The following is a 26,204-nucleotide window of genomic DNA, read 5'->3' as shown; positions in this document are numbered from 1 at the left end:
GACCGGCCCGACCGTTGGATAGATGAAGGCAAGCTGCTTAAGGCATTGGATTTTGTCTGTGATGAAAATGACAGAAAACTGTCTGTTGTCTTACAACGTGTTACTTTTTTCCATTGTTAGAACTATTGTTGGTGTTCTGGAAGGCTTTTGGCTTTGGCCAACAAAATAACATGACTAGAAACCAGTCGGTTGAGGTAGTGAGAGAGGTGGACATGGACTCAGAAAGCTTGGCTTCAAATCCCCCTTCAGCTTTAAAAACTCAATGGGAACAAAACAGTATCATTGACCTTCTGTTTCATCTCCATTGACACCTCGTTGCCGTTCTGCTGATTTCCTCTCGGCAGGCTTTCCAGGCTATTGCTATTTTTTTCTCTCCAAAAAGTCAGTTCAGGCCTAGCATTATTACAGTTCCCTCCAGAATCCCCCCTGCCCAAGACAGATCCCGGTTTGCAGGAAAAGGCATCCCTCAGAGATAATTTCTCCAAGGAGATCATCCTTTTTGGGAATCGAGTCAGTTTAAAACAGTAAGACGTAAACAGCAGCTGGCGGAAAGCAAGATCAGCAAGAAATGCAGATGGGCTACTAAAACATTGAAGAGCTTTGACCACTAATAAAAAGGGAGAACATTGCCGAGTTTCCATATGCTGAAGATGATTGGGCAAAGGGCCTGATGTTTGAGCCAGAGGTTGGAAGTTCGATTCCCCACTATGCCTCCTTGACAAGGGACGGACTCAATGATATAGAGTCCTTTCCAGTTCTGCATGATGAGGATGATTAATGGTGGCCTCCTTCAGAAACATCTCAGTTCTTAAAACCGTTGGCTGTCAGTGGTGGAGGAGGCAACACTCCTTTTTACGTTGGGGGTCTTTTGGAAAGGAAATTCCCTCTTTGCTGAATACTGAACATCACATGGAGTTCCCAAAGACACATAGAGATGGTCAGAGACCTTCGTTGTGTGGTTTGAGGGACTTAGTTCTTTTTTTAAAGAAACCGACACGATTCGCAAAACAGTGATTCCTATGGGGGAATTTTGCTGGATAATGTTTGGTCCCTGCTTCGCAAACGAATTTTCGCTAGACGACAATTTTGACAGCTCCCTCCGCGCTCACAAACAGGTGTTTTTGGGACCTAAGCTTCGCAAGACAGCGATTTAAACAGCTGATCAGCAGTTCGCAAAGCGGCTTTCTTATGGCCGATCTTCGCTAGACAACAACGATTCTTCCCCATTGGAACGCATTAAACAGGTTTCAATGCATTCCAATGGGGAAATGCTTTTCGCTAGACAATGATTTCGCTAAACAGCGATTTCAGTGGAACGGATTATCATCGTCTAGCAAGGCACCACTGTACTGTGAAAAATACAGATCGTAGGTCAGCAAGCAGGAAAGAAGCAAAGTGTTCTGTGCTGCTGATGAGCCCCAGCTCCTCCAAATACCTTCAGGACCCCTAAGATTAGCAAACAAGAAACCCAGTGGTTCCCCAACCTGGGGTCTCCAGGTATTTTTGGAGTAAAACTCCCAGAAGCCTTCAATGCCAGCTGTGCTGGCCAGGATTTCTGGGAGTTGTAGTCCCAGAACATCTGGGGGACTCAAGGTTGGCAACCCTTGAAATAAGCAAGCAAAGCGAAACCTTCCTCCCATATTAAACACCATGGAATTTTCAAGGTCATTTTACTACATCCACTCCTTCGTTGAAACAACCTATGTTCGACCCCCCCCCCCCAAAGTTAACGTGAGCTCTAGATTCAACATTCTGGAACTCCCAGCACAGCCTGACTTAGGATGTCTTGTTGGCTAGTCTGTCCGAGTCTGATTCTTTCTTATTTTCTCCTTCCTTCCCCCTGTTTTCCATCCAGAAGTAATAACAACATGTTCAGTGAGGTGGTGAGGCTGAACTTTGAAATCGCCAGCTTCAGCAGCCTTTCGGGGACACAGCCCATCACGTGGCAGGTGGAGTATCCCCGGAAAAGGACAACGGACACGGCCCTCTCTGAAATCTTCATCTGTCAGAAGGACCTGGTGGGCATCGTTCCGTTGGCAATGGTAAGACAGTTAACACTGATATTCTCAGTGGGCTTTTAATCCTGTCTTCAGTTTTTTCTATATTGTATTGACAATTTTCTTTGGTGTCACCCTTTCTGCTGATTGATCTATCTGGAAAGTGCCCTCACTCAGAATGTACAGGAAAAGCCAAGTCCGAGTGACAGCAAGTGATGGCAATGTAGAAAAATAAGCAGAAGGTCCTTCCTTCCTTCCTTCCTTCCTTCCTTCCTTCCTTCCTTCCTTCCTTCCTTCCTTCCTTCCTTCCTTCCTTTCTTTCTTTCTTTCTTTCTTTCTTTCTTTCTTTCTTTCTTTCTTTCTTTCTTTCTTTCTTTCTTTCTTTTGCATTTCTCTAAACCTTAAAGGAACTCAAGAGATAAATTAGGGCTGCCACATTATCTTCTTCTGCAAGGGACAGTCCTTTACTCAAAGAGCTGCCGGGGGACACTCCTCTTTTAAAAGATGTCTTCTATGGAAAGGTACAGGAGAAGCCAGTTGAGAGTGAGGGCAAGTGAAGGCAAATGGGGACAAATAGGGGGGGCAGAGATCGGGGGGGGGAGAAAACCATTGGGGGAAGCCAGAAGCCGGTTTGCTTCATAGCCAAAGAATATTTGCAAACAAACAATTAATTTTGGAACAGCCCTAATAAGGATAAATGAACAAATTAATGAATGAAAACTCTACCATCTATTTAGTACTAATTGTAAGCCCAGGGACCTTCAGCTGTTGAAAGTCAACACGTTTTGAAATACTTGGCCGAGGCATTAAAAATAAAACCAGACTCACCCTGTTTCCAGGACACCTAAAAATACGCTTTGAAGTGTCTCCTTACTGCTGAGTATGTCTTTGCCCCTGCTGTGCTGAGTGGTAGGACTTGGCACAGAGCAGGATGCATCCCGCTAATAATAAAAGCGAAGACGATGCCAAATTGGGAGAGAGAGAGACAAGTGATGCTTTGCTAGCAGGACACGATAAAGAGAAACATCGAATGCCTTTTCTCTGCTCGTCCTGCGATCTAGCCAGGTTCCCTTTTAAACTCTCCGGCCTCCTTCATTTGAACGTTAATCTCCCGAGGAGTTGATTACTTGGCAATTTGCTTGTTCAAAATCACAGAGATTGAAAGAGAGAGAAAGAATGAGAATCCTAGGGAAAATATTGGCGGTGTCATCTGCTAAAACCTCAGAATTATCGGAATTATTCCTCACATTCAGGGAGGTTAAGCACTGCCAGTGATACATGAAAACTAGGGGCCCATACTTTGCATCAAGAACGCCTTTTCATAAAACATCTTCAGCTGCTCTGACCCACCGGAAAATGCTCTGGCCAGCCTAGTTTACAACCGTCGTAGAATGAAGGTCAAATCACACATTCCAGGAAATGCCTATTTCCCCATGATGCATAACACTTTCCCTTCAGGCACGCCATTCTTTCAAAGCTCCATGACCAAGTAATCAGACTTAAAAAGGAGGTCTGTGTTCACCTCCCCAGTGACCCATTCCAAACCCTGACCAAGGTGTTTGCTGAACCTGTTTGGGGGCTGGATCTCTCCTGGGGATTTCTGCCCAAAACCCAGATGAGTGTACTAATATTGGCTTGTTTAGCCTAACTAGCATCCTACACTACTATAGTGAACAGTGCCACACCAAGCTTTGTGAACGCTTCTTCCAGCAGGACTTGTCCGTGCAATTAAAAAAACAAGCCACAAAACATCAGGGAGAAATATTGACCTGAAAGCTCCAGGCTTTTAGCATCATTGCCAATGGTAGAAAAATGGCCATCTGGTAGGGCTATTTTTCCCTTTCCCTTTTTATCCTATCTCCCCGTTCTGTGTCAACTACAAACATCTTTCATCCCTTGGTCCTTCCTGATGCTGAACGCAGTGAGTGAATTTTAATAATGACATGATGTCAGACAAGTATCTTCAGCATTAGTCTGATGAACGAATCGCAGACCGAACAAGGCACAACAAATGTCAGATGAAAAATTGAAAGTGAAAAGCTTATTTTACTTTTTCAAAAAGTGCATCTCCATATACGTTGGTTAATCCTCAGAGGTAATTGATTACCTCATGAAGGCGCTTAGAAATCTTAGTACATTTATCATTCCCTCACCCTCGTCACTTGTTGTTTTCCATCATGAGAAAGTGTTTTCCTCATTAGCGAGTTGGGGCCTTTATGGGGTTGACTTTTCTGTTTTATTCCTTAAACACCTTAGAATCTCATTAATAACGCCCTGGCAAAAACTGAAGGGACCTCTCAACCGTCCAGTCTTGTGCGGATCATTCCTGGGGACCCAGGTTTAGGAACCTGTCCTAGGAGTCATGACTTTTGGTGTTAAGCCCCCAAACCTTACTGTCTCTGTCCAAGGTCCTGAAACTAACCTTCAAACTGCTTCAGCACCTTGGATAGTTATGATACAGTTTGAACTGAAACAGACCCCCTGCTCTGCCCATGTCAACTTCTTCAGCCTCTCCTGGACTTTTAAAGCCTATGGTCACCCAGATGGGATTACAGTGGTACCCCGCAAGACGATGTTAATCCGTTCCATTGAAATCGCTGTTTAGCGAAAACATTGTCTTGAGAAAAGTGTTTCCCCATTGGAATGCATTGAAATCCGTTTAATGCGTTCCAATGGGGAAAATAGTTGTCGTTTTGCGAAGATCACCCATATGGAACCCATTTTGTGAAGCGCCAATCAGCTGTAAAAATTGCTGTCTTGCGAAGCATTGGTCCCGAAAACACCTGTTTTGCGAAGATCGCCCATAGGGAACCCATTTTGCAAAGCCGCCGATCAGCCGTAAAAATCATCATCTTGCAAAGCATCGGGCCCGGGGGGAAAAACCCGTCTTACGAAGCACGAACTGAAAATCACCCATAGGAAACACTGTTTTGTGAAGCGCAATGGCGATCGCAAAAACTCATTGTCATGCGGATTCATTGTTTTGTGGGGTCATCGTCTAGCGGGGCACCACTTTATGTTGGGTGTGTGTTGCAGAGTGCCTTGGAAAATAAAGCAGGCTGCCTATTGTGAGTGCTGTCATGCTCCGACTGTCAGCGCCTGTAATGGTACGCTGGGGAGCACTGCAACTTGCGGAAATGAATGGATTGGCAGCATTAATTTTAATCTGAGCGCGCCAAGGCTGGCTTCCCTCCTCTTTTCCTTCCCTGCTTGATCACCGTTGATTGTCCTTCGGCAGGATTTGTGGCCTCCCCAAACAATAATAAATGCTCTTACATTGCAATTTATTATACTTGTAAGTTTCCTGAAATCCCCTATTAGTGAAAAAATGGTTACACTGCAGTTTATACGCGCTGACATCTATGGAATACCGAATGTCCATATTGCCATTTTTAAAGATACTCTCAGTTTTCCTAATTGTAACAAAGCAGGGTCGCATTCTGTGTCATGGCATCGCTGGGTGCAGGCAAACAAACCTCCTCCAATCAGTGAAGCTGGGATCTCGATATGGAGCAAAATGCAGTGGTTGGAAGAACAGACAGAAGCTTGTTTGAAAGATCACCCTTCTTTAAAAAAATCCTTGCAGATGGAAAACTAGCTCCTCAAGGAAAGAGTCCCCATCTATGCCTTTTCCTGCGATATGTCTATTTGAAGGGCATTTTCAAGAAAACTAGAATAAAGAATGCTCAAAAGTGACCACTGGGGTAAATGGGAGAAAAGGTAGGGGTCAAATCTCTGTTACGTGTGTAGAATGAGAGTGAGAATACTCATTGGGGTGCCTTTTCTTAATCAATCACAGGGGTATTGTGTTCTCCCAGACACTTCTCTGCTATGGTGCAAACTTGTTGGCCACTACTGAGTGAGACAGTGGGAGGGAAAGATGTAATTGGTTTGATTCAAATCTGATAGGGGCCATTTGGGTCCTTTTAAAGGCAGTATAGAAATATTTCAAATAAGTAATAAAGTCATAGGATCTGTCCAAGGTGATGAACACATTGGAGGGGTGGATAGCTTCTGTACAGTTTGGATTAAAACTCAGCACTGTCCCAACCCCCATGACATCACCAGGCAAAGGTGTCTTACAGATGTCCTGCTGTGCTGTTGACCTAATGTACCCAGCACACATAGCTTTGAGTTTCTGGGGCACTTTTTAACTTGAAAAAAGGGTTGTGGAGGGGGTGTGAGGCCACCCGGAAGGTTCAGAGATCATGCTTTGCCTGCCCCTAACTTCTGTGATCTATGAGGATGAACCACAGGGCACCTTTGTTCAATACAGCCAAAACTGGGCCATGCGCATCACTACAAAACCTTGAAGTTTTTCCGTGGGCACCTGCTTGCTTATTTAGAAGTCTGTTGTGAACTTGGGAGGTTCTTAGAAAGCCGCTGCTGTGGACCACACACTAGGGTGTTCTGGACAGGAAATATCCTATGCAGCTTAATCCATAAAACATCCATGAGACATTTTTCAGACTGCTTTGTCATCATCTTTCCCTTCACTCTGAGCCTGGGTCAATACTTGCGCCTATCAAAAATTAAAGACAGATCTCCCAAATAAAATTTTAAAAAATCATCAATTTATTTATTTATTTTTTGGACCCAACAGTAAGTTCTCCACAAAGAGCTGCAAAATGTACTGGATTAAACAGCTCTTATTTGGGTTTGTTTTGGGGCAAAAAGTGAGGCAATAGAGCTTTTACACCACTTCCTTTTCCTTCCGCCCTCTTTTGAGATGGGATTTCTGGAAATAAATTCCCTAAATAGAGGCCCGAATGCCCAAAGGGTATTTCCTACCATGGCTTAAGAAAAAAAAATTGAAGAGCCCTAGAAAACCTCCGGACGACGGATTACATCCGTTAAGAGAAGACATGTGGTTAATAATATATAATAAATAAAATGTTCTGTGTATCTGCCCAAGAAAACCCAGCCTGAAAACTTCAGAGGCAGTCATGAAAAATAACGTATCTGTGGGGCAGCTTCGGCTTAAAATATTTATTTAACAACACTCTTGCTTGGGAGTTGGGAGTCCATAAATGGCACCTAGAAAAAAAACAGTACCAAAAAAAGGGGGGGAAGCAGAAGGAGTGAAATAGAAATGCGGGATAGCTGAGTGGTTTGAGCCTTTGGCTATGGAGCCTGGGTTGGGAGTTCAATTCCCCTCTGTGCCTCCTTGATGGGGGCTGGGCTCAGTGACCCATACTGTGCTCACAACCTGGGGTTCAAATCCCAGGTAGCCGGCTCAAGGTTGACTCAGCCTTCCATCCTTCCGAGGTCGGTAAAATGAGTACCCAGCTCGCTGGGGGGGCAATGGGTAGCCTGCATAATTAAAATTGTAAACCGCCCGGAGAGTGCTTGTAGCGCTATGGGGCGGTACATAAGTCCAATAAATAAATAAATAAATAAATAAATAAATAAATAAATAAATAAATAAATAAATAAATAAATAAATAAATTTATTTATTAATTAATTAATTAATTAATTAATTAATTAATTAATTAATTAATTAATTAATTAATTAATTAATTAATTAATTAATTAATACGATTTACTAAAACCTCTTTCTCAGAACTGGTTTACAATTCCCTCCGCGCCGAATGCCCTGGGACTGTGCAGCTTGCCCAAGGCTACACAGGCTGGCTCCTTAACTCAATAGGGAATCCAAACTCCCAAGTGCCAGCTCCACCCTTAGGAATCTAACTCACAGAGCACTCCAGCCAATTCCGACCCACAAGGACTCGAAAAGCTTTGGGCACCAAAAATTTTTTGTTATGATTCCTGACTCCCAATTCCGAGTTATTACTTAACCAGTTTGAACATAATGAGTTGGGCTTCCGCCCCCTTTGGAAGCTAAGCAAGTTGACTGAACTTTAGCCAAACTTGGTTTAACTAAACCTGGTTAAGCTTTAGAGTGGAGGCTGCCAGAGACCAACAACATCATGTAGGGTGAGGGACAGTATCCTCCCTAAAATGCTGGAGAACTAATGCTGCCAGTCTGAACTGGGAATACTGAGTCAAATAGATTAACAGCCTATCACAGTAAAGGGCAGCTTTCTATATGTCTATGTAATCAACCCCTCCCCCATCTTAATCTGAAGCTATACTATCAAACAATTTTAATAGCTCTGTCTATATCTGTTTGTAGAAGAAAGGGTGCAAAATACATCTCATTGTTATCACAATCAACCTTTTGGAACAGAAATTCATCATCATATTAGAATGGCAGACATAGAAGGGATCCTATAGATCATCAAGTCCAGCCCATGTAAGGGAGGCTCAGTGGGGGAATCGAACTCCCAAACTCTGGCTCTGCAGACATAGACCTAAACCACACTCTAAATGATGATGGCTGGGATTGGGAGTTACTGATCTTTGGAAAGGGCTCCCGTTCTGGTACAAAACTTCCCTTCCTGCATTGTTTGAGATGTGTTGATTATTATTGCTGCACCGTCTCCCCGCCCCTTTACCCTGAACCATTTCTGGAAATGTATATTTCTAGATTAAATATTCATGGTGTTGCTACTCAGTGGCTCTCCGCTGATCCCAGCTATTATTCCGCCTCCGCTAAGTAAATTGCCAAATAAATAAGTTATTGTAGCCATCAGGCCAAAGACGTCGCGCTGCATTTTTAATTTTGGCCCACCAACGGGATGGGAGATGAATAATAATAAGACGGGAAGCATCATCCCTTTTGAAAAAAAAATTAAGAAGTTTTAGAGTTTTTGAAGACAATGGAGCTTTCCCTTCCGGGGCTGTTTCAAAAGGCAAAAGTAGGATTTACTGCATCAGGATAGTGTGTGGAAGTAAAATTGCTTGCAATTAATTCCTTTTCCTGGGTAACGAAGGCATACATAACTAAGTTACATCACGAATGTAAGCTTAATCTTAGAAATGCAGAATCATTGAGTCTAGTCCCTGTCGAGGAAGCATAGCGGGGAATCAAACTCCCAACCGATCCCTAAACCACTGAGCTATTGAGCAATTCTTCTCCCAATCTTTTCACCAAGATCTCTGTAATTTGCACAAAATGCTTCTTTCCCTTTGAGAAGCGTCTCATGCACGTAGCGAGTACAAAAGGGCTATCTGATAGTTAAGAGAGAAACAATTAACCCATCCAGTGCTTCTCATTCTGTTTCTAAAGCAGCAGCCATGCCGGTTTGGGACAATGTGTGCAATTGTGCAAATGGCTTGACTCCTTTTTTTGTACAAAGAACAAGCAGTTTTGCACAGATTTTGTTCAGCCCCTCATTCTCACAACCTCTGTGGACACTGTGACAGAATTACGATTATTGTTTTGCAGCCTCCCTGGGGAGAAACATTTTGCAGTCCTGTGTCCACAAGAGCAGTGGTCCCCAACCTTGGGCCTCCAGATGTTCTTGGATTTCAACTCCCAGAAATCCTAGCCAGCAGAAGTGGTGGTGAAGGCTTCTGGGAGTTGTAGTCCAAGAACATCTGGAGGCCCACGGTTTGGGACCACTGCACAAGAGGATTTACAGCCTTGTTCTCCTCTGGAGGTTCTGGAGAACCACTGCACATAGCAGGAGATGGAGCTGGGACAGAATGAACATATAAACTGACATGGCATAAGGCAGCTACGGATGTATTTTTTTCCACCCTCCAGCTTTTGAGCTTTCGCTCAGCTGGGAAACTATTTTTGTAGGTATCGTCTACTTTCATAATATGGTTCCAGAAATACGCCATGTCCGGATGCATGGCCCAGCTGAAAGCTTTTTGGTGTTCTTTTTTACAATAAACTCCCACACATCTAATCTCTCTTTAGCAAATGCTAGTTCCGGCTCAGGGCAACTTCAGTGATACAGGCAATCGGATCTGAGAGGCAGAAACGCCTGCTTCAGCATCCTGTGAGCTGTTTTCTGAAAATAAGAATTGCCGAGTCAGAACAGTTGAATCAGGAAATGCCATTTAATAGAATATGGGTCTTTGGGAATGCGAGCTTCGCAGCCTTGTGGCCCCTCGCCTTAGTCTGTAAGGATGATAGAAGTGAGGATTTATCTCTCTGTGAGAGGTTGGGAACAGGGAGATGAAATGGGGTCTCGGAAGACAAACTGGTCCTGTTTTGAGACTGTTTGTCACTGATTTCGAATCAGTGCATTCTTGAGAAGCAATCATTTGTACAGATTATTGGTCTTAATATGGTAGCCACCATCTCTTGCTTTCTCATCACGTAGCACAGTGGCTCCCAACCTTAGGTCCCCAAATGTTCTTCGCCTACAACTCCCAGAAATCCAGGCCAGCACAGGTAGGGGTGAAGGCTTCTGGGAGAACATCTGGAGACCCAAGGTTGGAAAACACTGATGTAGAAGGACACCTGATTCTAAATCCAGTTGCTAGTCTCAGCCAGGGAGCACCCATTGAATTAGTAGGATTTCCTTGAGTCACCATCTCACAAGTGAGTCAATGGGTCTCATTTCTCAGTAGAAGTTAGATTTCAGCCATGATTTCCTTCAAATGTATGCAGTCAGTCTCCAAATTCAGAAAAGTGTTCTAATCCTTTGGAGTCTAGACTTTCCTTTTTCAAGCACATTGACCTTGGTACAGTCATGACCAGATAGAGGTCCTTTTTACCTTTGTTGTGTGATGAATTTTTTAGAAAACTCTATTGGTCATCACATGGGAAGTTGTTATGAAACACGTTGAAACCCCCAAGCATTTTAACAATAGTAACCATGTGCTCTCCAGTCCATTCTGGTTCATGATGACTCTTTTCAGGGTTCTGTAGGAAGAGAATACTTAGAGGTGGTTTAGTATTCTTCTAGAGGAGCTCTGAGACTCTGCAGCTTGCCCAAGGCTACCCAGGCTGGCTCTTCTCCCGGGAGGCACAGTGGGGAATCGAACACCCAACCTCTGGCTGCACAGCCAAAGACATAAACCACTGAACTATCCAGCCAGCTAATAATTTTGTGCCGTCAAATCAATTCTGACTTAAAAGCTGCCCTTTTCAGGTTTTTCAGATTAGGGAATACTCAGAAGTGGCTTCCCATCCCCTTCCTCTAGGGGGAGCCCTGGGACTCGGTGCAGCTTGCCCAAGGCTACACAGGCTGGCTCTGCTCCCAGGAGGCCCAGTGGGGGAATTAAACTCCGAAATTCTGCCTCCGCAGCTAGAGACGTAAACCACTGAGCTATCCAGCCAGCCCCAAGCATTTTCGAGTAAGAAAAATGTTGTGTTTCTTCTGGATTCTAAGCCGCCCTGAAATGATATGCTGCACAGCCAAAGGGGGGGGATCCCCCACAAGTCTGGTTCGGCTTAAAACCTCAAACTGAATCTATTCCGTTACATCCCCAAAATTTAGTTTCAGCTCGCTTGCAAGAGCTGCTTGTCGCTCTCCACGGTGGAGGCTTAAGAGGAGAAACTTACGATGCCTCGCGTAATTGAATTTTAGCGATGGCGGCCTTCCCGTCGCACATCAAAAGCAGCTGCCTGTCGAACATTTCCCCCCCACCTTTTTGCACGTGTCTGTATGTTAACAGGGTGACTTCACTTCAAAGGCACCACACAAGAGTCAATGAGGATTTTAAAGATTGCTCGGAGGCATCTGAAACAGGAAGCAGAAAGCATACCTCCCACCCACTCCCACTGTCTAGGAGATTTCAGTTTGTCAGGTTCATCAAGAAATCTTAACGGACTTGCAGTTTATGGGAAAGCAGGGTGTGTGGGCTGGGAGATGCGCGCACGGATCATAAACAACATCTCGCAAAGTTTACCCCTTCTTTCTGACACAGTATTGTGATGTGCTGAGAAATCATTTTTGTCCAAGAAGAAAAGTTTTGAGTTCCATCCATGCATCTGTACTCCGGTGCCCATCAGCCCCTGCCCGCAGTTTTCTGCTTCTTAAGTTTACCCTGCTGACTTGTCTTCGGGCTCCTGAGCGGGAAGGGACCTTCTGGATCATTGAGTCCAGCCCCCATCAAGGAGGCACAGTGGAGAATCGAACTCCCAACTAGCTACCTGAGCCATCGAGCAGTTCACATAATCTTAGAAGGGCAGAGTTAGAAGGGAGCCTGTAGATCATCAAGTCCAACTTCTGCTAAGAAGACACAATGGGGAATTGAACTCCCAACCTCTGGCTCTGCAGCCAGAGACCTAAAACCCTGGGCTATGTGGCAAGAACACCTCTCTAGAAAACATGTAACTCACAGTTCAGCGCTCTGTCAAGATCCTCCCCCAGTACCTCATGGGCTAGCATTATCTCTCCTCTCCTTTGACCCAAGTCCTGAGCCCGTTCATGGGGGCGTTTGTGAGTCAACTTGTCCAAAGAGCCATTCTCATTTAATTTTAATCGCTGGCTTATGTTGACCAACAAAGTCCACTGCCTAGCAGCGCCTGTTTGCTAATCACCGCCGTGGATAATAACTCTTAATCTGTGACCACTGCATCAGGCCAACTTGTAATGGAGCAGCACCCTTTCCGAATATGCAATGAGGTCCACTTCATTCATTTGCTGGATGGTTTCCTCCCGACAGTGTCTTTCTGGAGGTTTAATTCTGCATGCCGCATGCTCTTGCACCCAGGACCGTTTGCCTGGTGTGGTCCTTCTGGATTTCTTTGCTTTCCCCCCTGCAATAACTTTCATGATATAGTTTTGTCCGCCCCACTCAGCTTACTAAGAATCCCACCTTTCCTGTCTTTAGAATTTCAACTTTCTCTGATTTTGTGCTCCTTATTCACAAAGAGTTTGACATCAGCTATAGTTGTGGCACTAAGACTACAATTCGGGGTGCATTTTCCTGAAAGTAAGTCTTGTTGGACTCCATGGGGGCTACTTCTGAACTGTAGACAGATTTAGAATCATCCTCCCGGGAGGAGAGGGTTTCTCCCGCACACTCTTCCCGGGAACACTCTGAAAAAAGACAGCCCATGACCACGTCTTACAATTGAGATGTTAATCACAGTAAATTTGGGTAGCAAACAAAATAGCGTTCCCATTCTATTACGATTTCTCAGCACTGCTGGCGCATGGGAGCAGAGCGAAGGGCCAAGCTTTAAAAAAGTGAGGAGCCAGGTCCTCAAAATTTGGAGGTGAGATGATGTTTGCAATATCACGTTTTTTTAAAAAAAATCAGGAATGGCATCAGCAGCTATTGGCATGTGTTTTAAATTGGTAAGCATCATCCTGTGCTGCAGGGTCAGAAGACCAAGCAGTTGTAAGATCGAATCCACGCGACGGAGTGAGCGCCCGTCGCTTGTCCCAGCTCCCGCCAACCTAGCGGTTCGAAAGCATGCAAATGCGAGTAGATAAATAGGTACCATCTCGGTGGGAAGGTAAACAGCGTTCTGTGTCTAAATCACACTGGCCATGTGACCACGGAAAGATTGTCTTCGGACAAACGCTGGCTCTATGGCTTGAAGAGCGGGATGAGCGCCGCCCCCTAGAGTCGGACACGACTGGACAAAAAATTGTCAAGGGGAATCTTTACCTTTATGTTGATTGACAAATATACTTCTTCCACAGGGTCGCTGGGGAAAGGGGTGAATGCAAGGATCAAGTGTTTGAGGATGATGATGATTGGAGAGCATTCAAATCTTCCCATTTGTAGTCTATACGTCACAAAAGCAGTGTGGGGGAGCAAGGCCAAGCTGCCCGTTCTCATGACCTCGGGGCTCTGAGAGATGCCTTCTAATCGGATTTGGAGTTTAATTAAAAAGTCGTCAATTTTGCTTCACGGCTGTGCTGCACTTTCATGTTCCACGAATGCTGGCATTAGTCATGCTTTAGCCACAATATCGCTCTTTGAGAGACCTGGGGATTCAGAAATGACTTGTTCTCCAACGCGATCGGTTGACTGAGATAACACAGGGGGTTGGGTGTCTCTGTGCGCATTTCACATGATCCACTTTGGATTGCATATCCTATTGAAATACGGGATCTGCCCCTGTCTGGCATGGCAGGAGACATTAGCAATGGCAGCTAGGAGAAACCATCACTGCCATCTCATCACCATGGGGACTACAAGCTTGAGCAGTATAGCTTATGTTTTTTTATGTGCCACCGTGTCGTCTCTGACCTATGGTGACCGCATGAATGAGTGACCTCCAAAATGCGCTGTCCTCAACAGTTCTGCTCAGTTCTTGCAAACTCAAGCCAGTGGGGTCCTTTAGGGAGTCAGTCTGTCTCATGTATGGGCTTCCTCCTTTCCTGCTGCCTTCAACTTCTCCTAGCATTATTGTCTTCTCCAGAAAGTCTTGTCTTGCTGTGCCCAAAGTAGGACAGCCTCAGTTTCATCATTTTTTGCTTCCAGAGGAAGTTCAGTCTTGACTTAATCTTGGACACACTTGTTCATCTTTCAGGCAGTTCTCTGGCACAGTCAAACCTCTTCACCTTCTTAAGCAGAGGAGTAAAGATGATAGTAATTTGTTTATACAGTCACTTTACTGCATATAGGCAGGAGAAGATGATCTGGCTGAAGCAGAAGGCTATGCCACAAGTCTTAGCCATTTGAAAGCTAACACCCGCTGGGAAACTAAGTTTAGGGCTATCCAGCAGCCGAGGTCTTTCATCAGGAATTGCATATTAATGACTCATTTGTTTTGGAGGTAGATAGAGGTTGTTAACTGTGCTAGGATCTGCAGGGAAACGGGTGGGTCTTGAGGGAATGCAGTTGGAAACTCAACTCATCCATCACTTTTAAAAGTTTTTTCTCTCTTATGTGTAGGAATAAATTGAAGGAAGTGGGTTGGTTTTCTCCCCCTCGCTTATTCCTGTAAATAGACCGAGCCCGTGAAGCCATTAGGGAAGCGAGCAAGCAAATGTTTCCTCGTGTTTTGGGCTGTTAATTATCTATTTACACGAAAATAATTATGCTCCCCTTTGTACATTGGGAGTATTGGGGAATTCATTAACTTATGTCTGCTGGCAGCACGGAAGGAAAGTTTCTTACCTGTGTGAGGAGGTTTGTGAGTGGAACACTCAAGCTGGCCTTTGGACCTAGTGATTTCTTCACTAGGGAGGGAGGGAGGGAGGAAGGAAGGAAGGAAGGAAGGAAGGAAGGAAGGAAGGAAGGAAGGAAGGAAGGAAGGAAGGAAGGAAGGAAGGAAGGAAGGAAGGAAGGAAGGAAGGAAGGAAGGATGGATGGATGGATGGATGGATGGATGGATGGATGGATGGATGGATGGATGGATGGATGGAAGGAAGGAAGGAAGGATGGATGGATGGATGGATGGATGGATGGATGGATGGATGGATGGATGGATGGATGGATGGATGGATGGATGGATGGATGGATGGATGGAAGGAACTGATGAAGGAAGGAAGGAGGTGATAATGGATGGATGGATGGATGGATGGATGGATGGATGGATGGATGGATGGATGGAAGGAAGGAAGGAAGGAAGGAAGGAAGGAAGGAAGGAAGGAAGGAAGGAAGGAAGGAAGGAAGGAAGGAAGGAAGGAAGGAACTGATGATGGATGGAAGGAGGTGATGAAGGAAGGAAGTTTAGCCCGTTTGTAGTGTAGAATATTGGGCTCAGTCAAGACTCAGAACAAACTGCTGGATAGCTCAGTGATTTAAGTACCTAGCCGCGGAGCCAGAAGTTGGGAGTTCAATTCTCCACTGTCTATATTTGATTTTTTGTCTGAACTTTACAGTAGCCATTCAAGATACTGAACATATTTTGTGTTCAGCACCATGGGCAGTACCTGTAATGTTTGGACTGAAGAGGAGCAGCTTCCTGGAGCGGATTCACTGCCCTCATGAAGTCGGCTTTGTCAGCCAAAACAGGGCAAGGAGAAGCATGTTCCTCTGAATCCCGAAATCACATTTCTGTGCTTTATGTGCTCGGACAGGTCCTAGGCTAATGAATTTCAATTGATTGTGACAGCACTGAAGTATTAGCTTCCCATTGTATTCTGGCAAAACCTTCATAATAGTTGCCCAGCCCTAACAGATGTCAATCAACTCTAATGATGCTAATGGTACCCATTCTAATGAAACCTCCCAATACCAGCTCCTTTTGAAGTTTTCAATGTCATTTGTTTTTTGTTTTTCATGTGGAAGGGAAACATTTTGGGGGAGAAAAAATTCTGAAAATCCAGCAACCCATTAACACAACAAACCATGCTTTTGATCCCCTTCCTCCCAATGTAATTAATCAAAATAAATCCATCCATTTGCAAGTTCCTCTAACGCAAGTATTAGCCAAGAGGCAGAGGAATTGGAACATCTTAATTACAGATACGATAAAAGACAAGTCAACTCTCTCTCTTTCCCTCCTCCCTCCATCTCTCTTGGGAAAAGCACATCCTTGTAGTAGGAAAAGCATCGCCTACAAGTTAGCTCATAACTTTTCCAGTTTTACTTTCCCTAGTGAAAAACCAACCCAATGACGTTATAGATGTTGCATCATTCCCATGGGTTGATAGCGATACCTGTAATGCTGGACTTCTGCCTACTGAATTTACTTGAGATTTTCACATGGGTTGTGAAAATTAGTAGAAATCATTCTATCCCAACCATCAACATCAAAATCTAGAGTACCAAAACATGGATCTTGTACACACATACAGAAATGCCAGAGCAATGGCTCCCAACTAGAGATGGGGGTATTCATATGAATATCCCCACACAGGTGGCATTAATGAGGCTCCAGCCCCATGGGGCCAGACGGTCCACTCACCCATCAGCCACAGATATGGACAGTCCGATTCTACCAATGGCTTTGCAGCATGCAATCTGCTCGCCACTCTTCGACCTTGCAGCGGGCATTGTCCTCCTGCCTCCTGCCAGGAGTGGTGAGCAGATCATACACTGCGGAGCCATTGGTAGACTCACGCTGTCCATGTCAGATCACTGAGTGGACCTTCATTAACACCACCTGTGCGGCAATATTCGTATTTGTATACGAATACCCCCGTCTCTACTCCCAACCTTGGGTCCCCAGATGTTATTGGACTACAACTCCCAGAATCCTTCACCACTAGCTGTGCTGGCCCAATTTTCTGGGAGTTTTAGCCCAAGAACATCTGGAGACCTAAGGTTGGGAACCACTGTTCTAGAACAATGGTCCCCAACCTTGGGTCACCAGATGCTCCTGAACTCAAATTCCCACAATCCTTCACAGTGAATTGGTCTGGACAGGATTTCTGGGAGCAGTAGACCAAAAACATCTGGGGAACCCAAGGTTTGGGAACCATTGTGCTAGAAGAAAAGAGCATAAGAGTTTTGTTGAAACTTCAGAATCTAAAATGGCTTTCCATTTAAAATGTTCTAGCCTTCACTCAATGAGGGGCCCACGTACTTCAATAGAGACACGATTTCCCCAAATAACCTATTCTTCTTCCTTTTGTTTCCCAGTAGGGGGGGATGAAAGCAAACCATCTTAAGATCTGGGGTCACAGATGTGGGTGGGGTGGGAGGGGGAGAAGCATGACTTTCAAACAATTGGTAAAGAAGCAACGGAAACCATCAGACATCCTTTGATTCCTCTTGAAGTCCACGACCACAAGCACACAGGAAAAAAATGAGAGCGCACCTCGCTTTGACCTCCATAGGTGCTTTCACTGAACGTTCTCCTCATTTTTCATCAGTTGAAAGATACTTCCAGAAAACTTTGAAGTTCAGGGAGAAAACGAACCAGTACGTTGGGCGGGTGGGAGAAACACAGCAGAACTAAGTTCTCTGCTCTTCATTTAGATCAGAGCTATGTTGAAAGATGCTAAGACTAGTATTTCTGGTTTCTAAGGAAGATCACTGCAAGCGTTTGTTACTGAGGCCTCTCTTCCACCGTGTCCTCTTTTTGAGACACCCCTTTCTCGCTTGTACTTGAATCAGTTTGCCCATGATAAGAAGTACCTTAATCCTATGAGCTTTACAACGATCCAAGCTGTAACAGACCACCTAACACAATACACATAGTAGGTTAACAACAACAATAATAATAATCTTAGACCTGCAGAGCTGGAAGGCATCATTGAGTCTAGCCCCTACCAAGGACCATTGAGTCTAGCCTCTACCAAGGAGTACAGTCAGGAAGTGAACTCCCAAACTCTGGCTCCACATCCAGATGCTTAAACCACTGAGCTATCCAGCAGTCACCAAAGAAAATTCCTTAAGGCTGAAAACATCCTACAGTCAAAACAGGAGCTTTGCACACCTCCCATAGCTTGCAAATTAATTTCCTTCGCATTGCCATTGGTTGGCAAGAGGTAAGCATGGGCTTCATTTTCATTCACGTATGGTTGCTGAATCACAAAGTTCTCCAAGTATTGCATCACTGGGACACTGGGATTTCACCATCTGGAAAACTCTGTCTATATATACTGTCTATCATGTGTTGCTTGTCCTCTTCCATAACTTTGGATTTTAATTGAGGTAGATGTTGGGAAAGTGTGAGGGCAAGAGGAGAAGGGGACGACAGAGGACGAGATGGTTGGACAGGGTGATCAAAGCGACCGACATGAATCTGACCCAACTCCGGGAGGCAGTCTGGTCCATGGGGTCACGAAGAGTCGGGCACAACTTGATGACTAAACAACAACAACAAACCATGTTGTTTCTATTTCTTTTTAACCTGGTTTTAACAATGTTTGTTTGAAGTCTGTTGTCTTTAGGCATTGTAATTGCCATTTCTCGGCAAAATGGAAGACTAGAAATTTAAGATAAATTAAATCCTTGAAAACAAATCCACCCCCGGGAGAGATATTAGAGCCAAAATCTCATTGGGGGCTCGAACCTATATCCTGTGACATCCAATTCCCCCAATCTAACCACTGTACAACGCTGCCCTTGTTCTATAGAAATTGTCTAAAGCACTTTCCGCTACAGAACTGCTCATCCTCTCAACTGGGCTATTTTCAGATGGTTCGATCCTGTTCCTCACTGCCCTTTTGCTTTCCATTGGCCTGCAGGACACCGAGATTCTCAACACGGCGATCCTAACGGGGAAGACCGTCGCCATTCCCGTCAAGGTGGTGTCCATCGAGGAGAACAGCGCCGTGACGGACATCTCCGAGTCCGTGGAGTGCAAGTCTTCGGCCGAAGATGTCGTCAAGGTAAGCAAGGACGAATACCACTTGACCGGCATGGCTCATCCAAGCTGGGACCAGCTCACTCTTTGTTAAAACAAACTCATCCATATAACATCGCTCTTAGAAAATTGTATCACTAATAATGCGAATCAACGGTACTTGAAGGATCCATACCCAACCGTCAACCAGGTTGGCCAACTGACTTGGGCAGTAAGAAAAGCGGGATGGGAAAGGTAGACCTGCTCCAAAATGGCTGTCCTAGCAAAGCGAGATGCATAAAGTATGTATTTGATCAATAGGTGGGCAACAGTTTTCCCCGGTGATATAAGTTATGCAGTTCAGCATGTAACTGATGTTCCTCCTCCTTCTGCCTGCTCTGCCCCCCTTCCCATCCACATTCTTTTTTGACAGCCCCATTGCTCCTTTGCGCCTGGATTTACACTCGTCTTCATGAGCTATAAAAAGTGCTAGGCTTCCGAATGATGGTTCTAACCTTTTAAAAGTGGACCAAAATATATTTACCGTGGCACTAAAACATGACTAACGTCCAAATCTCGCTGGCTAAGCTCGGTTTCACCAAGAGGAGTGCTTGCCCCCCTCCCCATCTATGAATAATGGGTTGACTTGTTCCTGGCTTTAGAAGTCTCTCTACTTCCTAGAAATCGACAAAGGACATGCCAGGTTTCAATAAGAATCATGTGCTGTCAAGTCGATTCCAACTTAGGGTGACCGTTTTCAGGGGTTTCCAGGTAGAGGCTACCTACGTAGACGAATACCCCCATCACTATTCATTATACACTAAGATTTCTTTAAATTAAAAATATAAAAATAATTGTAAAGTTTAAAATATGTAAGTTGCAAACCAACATTCCTGAGATAACTTACTGCTTAAAAGCCTGACTGAAGAGGAAGGTCTTTGGTTGATGATGGAAGGGCAAGAGAGAAGGGACCAACCTAGTTTTTGGGGGGCAGTGTTGTTCCTAAGCCTGGGGGGCAGCCACTGAGAAGGCCCTCTCCCACGCCGTCACCTAACGAGCTTGGGAAGGTGGTGGAACCAAGAGACGGGCCTCCCCAGAAGATCTTGAAAGCCAAGAAGACTCATGTGGGGTGATGTTGTTGCTTAGTCATTTAGTTGTGTCTGACTCTTCATGACCCCATGGACCAGAGCACACCAGGCCCTCCTGTCTTCCACTGCCTCCCAGAGTTGGGTCAATTTCATGTTGGTTGCTTCAATGACCTTGTCCAACCATCTTGTCCTCTGTCGTCCCCCTTCTCCTCTTGCTTTCACACTTTCCCAACATTAGGGTCTTTTCCAGGGAGTCTTTTCATGAGATGGCCAAAGTATTCGAGCCTCAGCTTCAGGATCTGTCCTTCCAGTGAGCACTCAGGGTTGATTTCCTTCAAAATGGATAGGTTTGTTCTCTTTGCAGTCCAGGGGACTCTCAAGAGCCTCCTCCAGCACCATAATTCACATGTGGGGCGATACGATCCTTCAAATAGCTTAGTCACCACCTGCCTGAGTCCCATGGACTTCAACAAATCTAACAATAGGTTTCATTGTTTTCTTTTTCAAGACATCCCTGTGATTCCTGACTTAGCCTTCACAGTTTTTAGCCAATTGTTTTGGCTTTGGATTTTACTGGGCAGAAGCCTGCTGATCTGTGCTCGTGTACCTTGCTGGCTTATTATGGCTCGTTGATGAAGGTCCGGGGCATGTCTTGCTCATACGCTCAACTGTGAAAGCCAGGCGCATTCCTGCACCTCATCCATTAGCTCCAATGAGTTGCAGTAGGTTCCAAAAATCTTACACATACAAAAATAAAACACAGTTGGGTTCTGTCCTCTAGCGGTTGCTGCTCTATCTTAGCCTAAAAGCTGTAGGCAGCAGGAGAAGAGGAGAATGAACTACAAGATAGACAGACTCCTTAAAGGAAACCACAGGCTTGAGTCTGCAAGGGCTAAGCAGCGTGGCTGAGGATGGGGCATTTTAGAAATCGAGAGTTGCCATAAGTCAGAGAGGACTTAGGCGGCACGTAGCAACAAAAAACTCTCAGTCGTACGACAATTGCTGCACTTTAAAAATAAATGCATGAAATCAGCCGCTCAATCAATCCCAGGCCGGCGCTGAGAAACTTTTAAAAAGAAATTCCCTCTCAGGACCCAGAACAAATTGCCCAAGCCTGAAATAAACATTTTTTTCTCCATAGCTAAATGAGCTCTATTTATTTGTCTGTCTGTTCAAATTAAAGTGGAGCAAGCATCCTCTCCCTTCTAACTCAGAAGCAGAAAAAGAAAGCTGACAGAGAAGAATGTCTCTAAGCAGATCAGCAAATAATTGTTGTACTATAAGGTTGAGGGATGTGATCCCTTCGTTTAGCGTGAGCCAGCTTTTTAACGAGGCTGCATCTCAAGACCCAACCAGGAAGAAAGAAAGGGGGTGGGTGGGGGAATCTTGAAGGGCTATAATTTGTAAAAGACGTGTTCAGCTGTTTCTTGAGTGCTGCCAACCTGGAACGGTGAATCACTTCCAAGTGCTTAATAGCGCTAGATCGTTGGGCGCCGGCGAGATGCAAATTCTTTCATGGTTTCAGGTTGCTGGTTGCGTCAGCATCCTTTCGCAGATGAATCAGCCAAAGCTGGCTGAGGAGTGAAGAAGGGCCAATTTGATTACATGTGGCGTTATGACACCTATTTATTCCTAATAAAGAGCCGGAAAGAGACTGATTTATGGTGGTGGGGAACTGTAGGACCAAATTCACATAATCATTTCAAACACTGATAGAAGCCTAAATCTACATTTTCAAAAATCCTGTTTCTCACTTCTGTGTCTGATCTGTGCTTCGTTCTTCTTTCTTTTCTTCCTCCATCATCTTTGTCTTCTTCAACTTCTTTTGGTTTTCCTCTCTTCCCATGATCACCTTCATTGAATCTGTCTTCTTCATTTTTGTCTTTGCCTTCTTATATATTTTTGTCTTCAAATTCTTTGTCTTCTGTCTTTATTTTATATTGTTCCCCGTTGATTCAATGCATCATTCTGCATGGTTTATCGCATTCTTTGAATCCAACCATAGTAACTGGCATGGAGGGTATTTCTAGTTATTTGTTTTCTTTTCTTTTCTTTTTCTTTTTCTTTTTTCTTTTTTTTTGCATTTTTATACACATTTCCAAGGTGCATTATCAAAATTGGCCACTAGGGGGCCCAAGGATGAGAATCACTTCATTAGAAGAATGTCCTTCTAGCAGCTAAAGCTGGCACCCTTTTTAGACAGGATTCCACCAAAACAAAATGGAACCGGGGGCTGCCGTTTGTGTTTCCCTGTGGACTTCCCCAGTTGTTTGGTCATCGTTGGTCCTCAGCGACAGAGAAGCTTCTCCCACATTCCAAGCCACTTTAGACATGATTAACTCATTGCACGATTGCCCTCTGATGATGTTTATGATACCTTTAGGAATCGCTATGACAACGACTTTATCACTCCGAGCCACTTCATCCTAGCCACATCTTTCTTAATGATTTATATCTTCGGGAGAAGATCGCTCTGTCTTTTTTTTTTTCAAACTCCCACTTGTACTCAGTACGGTAATAAATGAGAAAACTCAATGGTCTGTAAATTACAACATTGATTACAAGAGTGATTACTGATATAACTCTTAAATTGACTATGCTAATATGTGCTTGTATTTCAGGACAGTATTTACATGCTAATGATAAACCCACCGTAGCATTGGGGGAGGGGATGAAAAGGGGCAGGGGAGGGGAAACAGCTTGATTGCTTTAAATGAATTGTAAAGTCATATAAACAGATAATAGTTTGTTGTGGAAGGAATTATTTTTCATGTGGTTGTCTAGTCTCCAAAGGATGAGGAGAACTGGTGTCGCTTCTCTTGCTAAAGGATGAGAGGAATGAATCAGGAAGTTGACCCATCTGATTCTTACCTCTCTCCACCTCAATTCCTCCAGCACAATGGGGAAATGATGGTGCTGGCTGACCTGACAGGGTCGTTGTCCATTGGAAGCTGGGGTCTCGGTTTCTCATGGACAATAAAGCCACTTTGGGAGAAAGTCTAAACTTTCAGAAACCCTGGACTTTACAGGAGCTGACCAAGGTGCTGAACCTGTTGGGGGATTGGATTTGGTACCTCGGATAGCTCTTGTAAAGTTCAGGGTAAGAACTGGAGTGGATTCGCCGCTTCCCAATTTTGGGATAACCAGCTTCCCCTGGTTGATGTACGGATTACAGCTTATGGAACATATGGTATACTTGGAACTGCCATTCTTACTGCCCACGGAGGGTGCCACCACAGAGAAGACCCTATTTTGTGTTGCATTTGGTCTATTGTCTAGTACAGAGGAGTGCAGAAAGCCAGGACTCTCCTCTTGATCTGCAGTGATCTGTGTGTTGTTGGGGGGGGGTGGTCACGTGAATGAGATATCACTTGATAGCGTAACCATTCCACAACAAACACACGTCAGCGTCGCCCTCAGATGCCTCCCCTTTGTTTCATTTCTCTCCTAGGTTTCAGACAGGTGTGACTACGTTTTTGTCAATGGCAAGGAAATGAAAGGAAAAGTGAATGCGCTAGTAAACTTCACCTATCAGTATCTGAGTGCACCTCTGCAGGTTACGGTGTGGGTGCCCCGGCTGCCTCTTCAAATTGATGTTTCGGACACGGAGCTCAGCCAGATAAAGGGCTGGCGAGTTCCCATTGTTGGCAACAAGAGGTGGGTTCCTTTGCTTCTGATGTTCTCAAAGTCCAGGCCGTTTTTTATAGAGGGGGTGTCAGAGCATATGTCAAGGCTGTTTGAGGGCTCTAATATCCCCATTTAAAAATTCAGGAGGAAAATCATTTCCTATTTCTGGAAACCTCCAGAGATGGCCAGTTTGCACTGAACTCTTAGCCACAGGTTCTTAGCTACTAGACTTAACAACATTTTTGAAAGTTTGCTCTTTATTGAGGTTTTTGAAATTGTGGGGCTGGTGCAGTCCATGGGGGGGGGGGGGTCCAGGAGAGAAAAATTGGCTCCTGGACCCTGCAGAGTTGCTTGTAACCAATCTGCCTCTGCTTCCTAAGTATCTTGAAGAAGACTTCTGCTTCTTGATAGCCAAGCAAGCTGGGAGGGAGGAGGTGGCTGAAGTTCTGTCTCACCTAGCTAACATCTCCTGAACTTCCATCTTGTACCTCCAAGGAAGGCTCCCTTTGTGAATGGTCAATGGGACTTCTGCATGGAATCAGACTTTGGAACTTGCCTACTGGAGACCCATGTTGTTGAGATTGAATTTCATGACCAAAAAATAATAATAATCCTCTTTTCAGACCCACCCGGGACAGTGACGACGAGGATGACGAGGAGCGGAAAGGAAGAGGTTGCACCCTCCAGTACCAACACGCCATGGTGCGCGTTCTCACCCAGTTCGTGGCTGAGGACGCCACCCCGTGGGGCCAGCTCACCTACCTGCTGGGCTCCGAGTGGCAGTTTGACATCACAGACTTGGTAGCGGACTTCATGAAGCTGGAGGAACCCCACGTGGCCCAGTTGCAGAGAGGCAAAATTCTGGTTGGGCGAGAAGTTGGCATGACCATGATCCAGGTCAGTCCACCATGTTAGGCCACCTTCCTCAGCTTCCATAGTTACCCCTAAGGATGAGAATGTCCCACACCCTCTAATTCCATGCTTTCCCTGTTCAAGAAGCTGAATTGCAACATTCCCTTGGTGAATGGTGTCATTCATAGAGTGTTGGGCTAAACCTCAAGAGATCTTGGTTTAAATCCTCCCTTGGTCACGGAAACTCATTGGGAGTTGGCAATGATCAACCAATCCTTGAAAATTTCATGAAGCTGCCACCCACCTGGCTACTCTTGATATTTAGGTGACACCTGGTTGACCTTGACATACCGGGTAAGACCATCCCCAACATCATAAGAGTTTGAGAAAGGGAGAATCTGCCCCTCTTGTAATCCCTCCTGCCCCTCTTGTAATCCCTCCTTCAATGAGTCTTTTGATGGCTTCTCTCCAAGGTCCTGTCTCCATTGTCAGACTCTATCCTGGCAGAGAAGACTGTGACGGTGTTGGACGACAAGGTGACCATCACAGACATGGGGGTGCAGCTGGTTGCAGGACTGTCGCTTTTTCTACAACCCAGTCCAGCGAGTCACCAAGCTGTTGTGGTTACCACCGTCGCCCAAGAGTTACTCCACACCCCCAAACAGGTACAGTATAAGGAATCTTGTGGGAATCATCCGTTTCTGGTCCATTGTCCTGATTGGAGTTCCATGACTCATGATATAACACAGTTGTGCAAAAAGGAATCAGTGTCCAAGACTCAACTCAACTGAGTCCAGTACCAAACCAGCAGAGAAGATGGGTGGTCTCTGGTCTCTTCTCTTCCAACAGAGAGAGGAGAGAGGGAGAGAGGGTGTGTTATCGGTGGTGGATGTGAGCATAGTTCGAGGCACGTGAAACCACAATCCAGTATCCAGTTCTTAAGCAACATGGACAGTTGTGCAGAAGTAAGTTTAGATGCTCGATTGCTCATGATGCCCAACCAGCCCATAAAGAGAATACAGGCAACTGGATTGATCCCCATGAACAAACGAGGAGCCATTCTTTTGTAAAGATCAGGCCTTTTGGTTGTCTGTTCAAAACCAGAGAACGTTCAGCAGGAAGAGCTTGCAACCAGACAATGCTTCCAGGGGAAAAACAATCGTTCCCAGCTAGGGTGAGGATTGGAGTTAGGTTTGGAGGGATCTTGGCTGATAGCAGAGAAAAGCAGGATAAAAATATTTTTTAAAAAAAAAAAACCACACACACATCGTCCCTGAAACTGATTGTGGAGTGTAGACCCGGTGAGCCCTGGCTCCACTACACCCCTGGGGTGGGGGTGTTCCTTGTATTGAAGTAAATGCTTTTTGGAAAAGGAGTTCAAGTTGTCAAAGCCCCCTTTCCCATCATTCATGATCAAGGAGAAAGAGGGAACCTATGAACATGACAATCCAGTCATTTCTCCCAATTGGAGGGCAAAGTAACTCATATTCAGCATCCTATTATTCGTAGAATTGGCTGACAAGGCAAGTTTGCTCCAGGGCTCATTAGGGCACTGATAGGTTGATCCTACTTAATTCACAGGCTATAAGGCTCCAGCTTAGCCAAGGCAGCCTGGTTGAGGTCACAGCTCCTATGGAGACGAAGACGGTATAGAAGTCTCTGTGACAAAGTTAATTGGATTAGAA

General features: G+C 44.9%; 1 protein-coding gene across 1 annotated transcript in view; it reads left to right on the top strand.

Moving 5' to 3' along the window:
* Positions 1–26,204, top strand: part of TMEM132C (transmembrane protein 132C) — a 137,323-nt gene that overhangs the window by 105,207 nt on the left and 5,912 nt on the right. Inside the window, exons 4-8 of the mRNA XM_072983077.2 lie at positions 1,856–2,042; positions 18,855–18,998; positions 23,492–23,697; positions 24,291–24,564; positions 24,993–25,184. Coding sequence (XP_072839178.2) covers positions 1,856–2,042; positions 18,855–18,998; positions 23,492–23,697; positions 24,291–24,564; positions 24,993–25,184 — 1,003 coding nt within the window. The remainder of the gene's footprint in view (positions 1–1,855; positions 2,043–18,854; positions 18,999–23,491; positions 23,698–24,290; positions 24,565–24,992; positions 25,185–26,204) is intronic.

Source organism: Pogona vitticeps, chromosome 14 (genome assembly GCF_051106095.1).
Source record: "Pogona vitticeps strain Pit_001003342236 chromosome 14, PviZW2.1, whole genome shotgun sequence".
Taxonomy (NCBI): Eukaryota; Metazoa; Chordata; class Lepidosauria; order Squamata; family Agamidae; genus Pogona; species Pogona vitticeps.
Note: the sequence above shows the minus strand (reverse complement) of the source record. Positions and strands in the feature narration are given on the sequence as shown.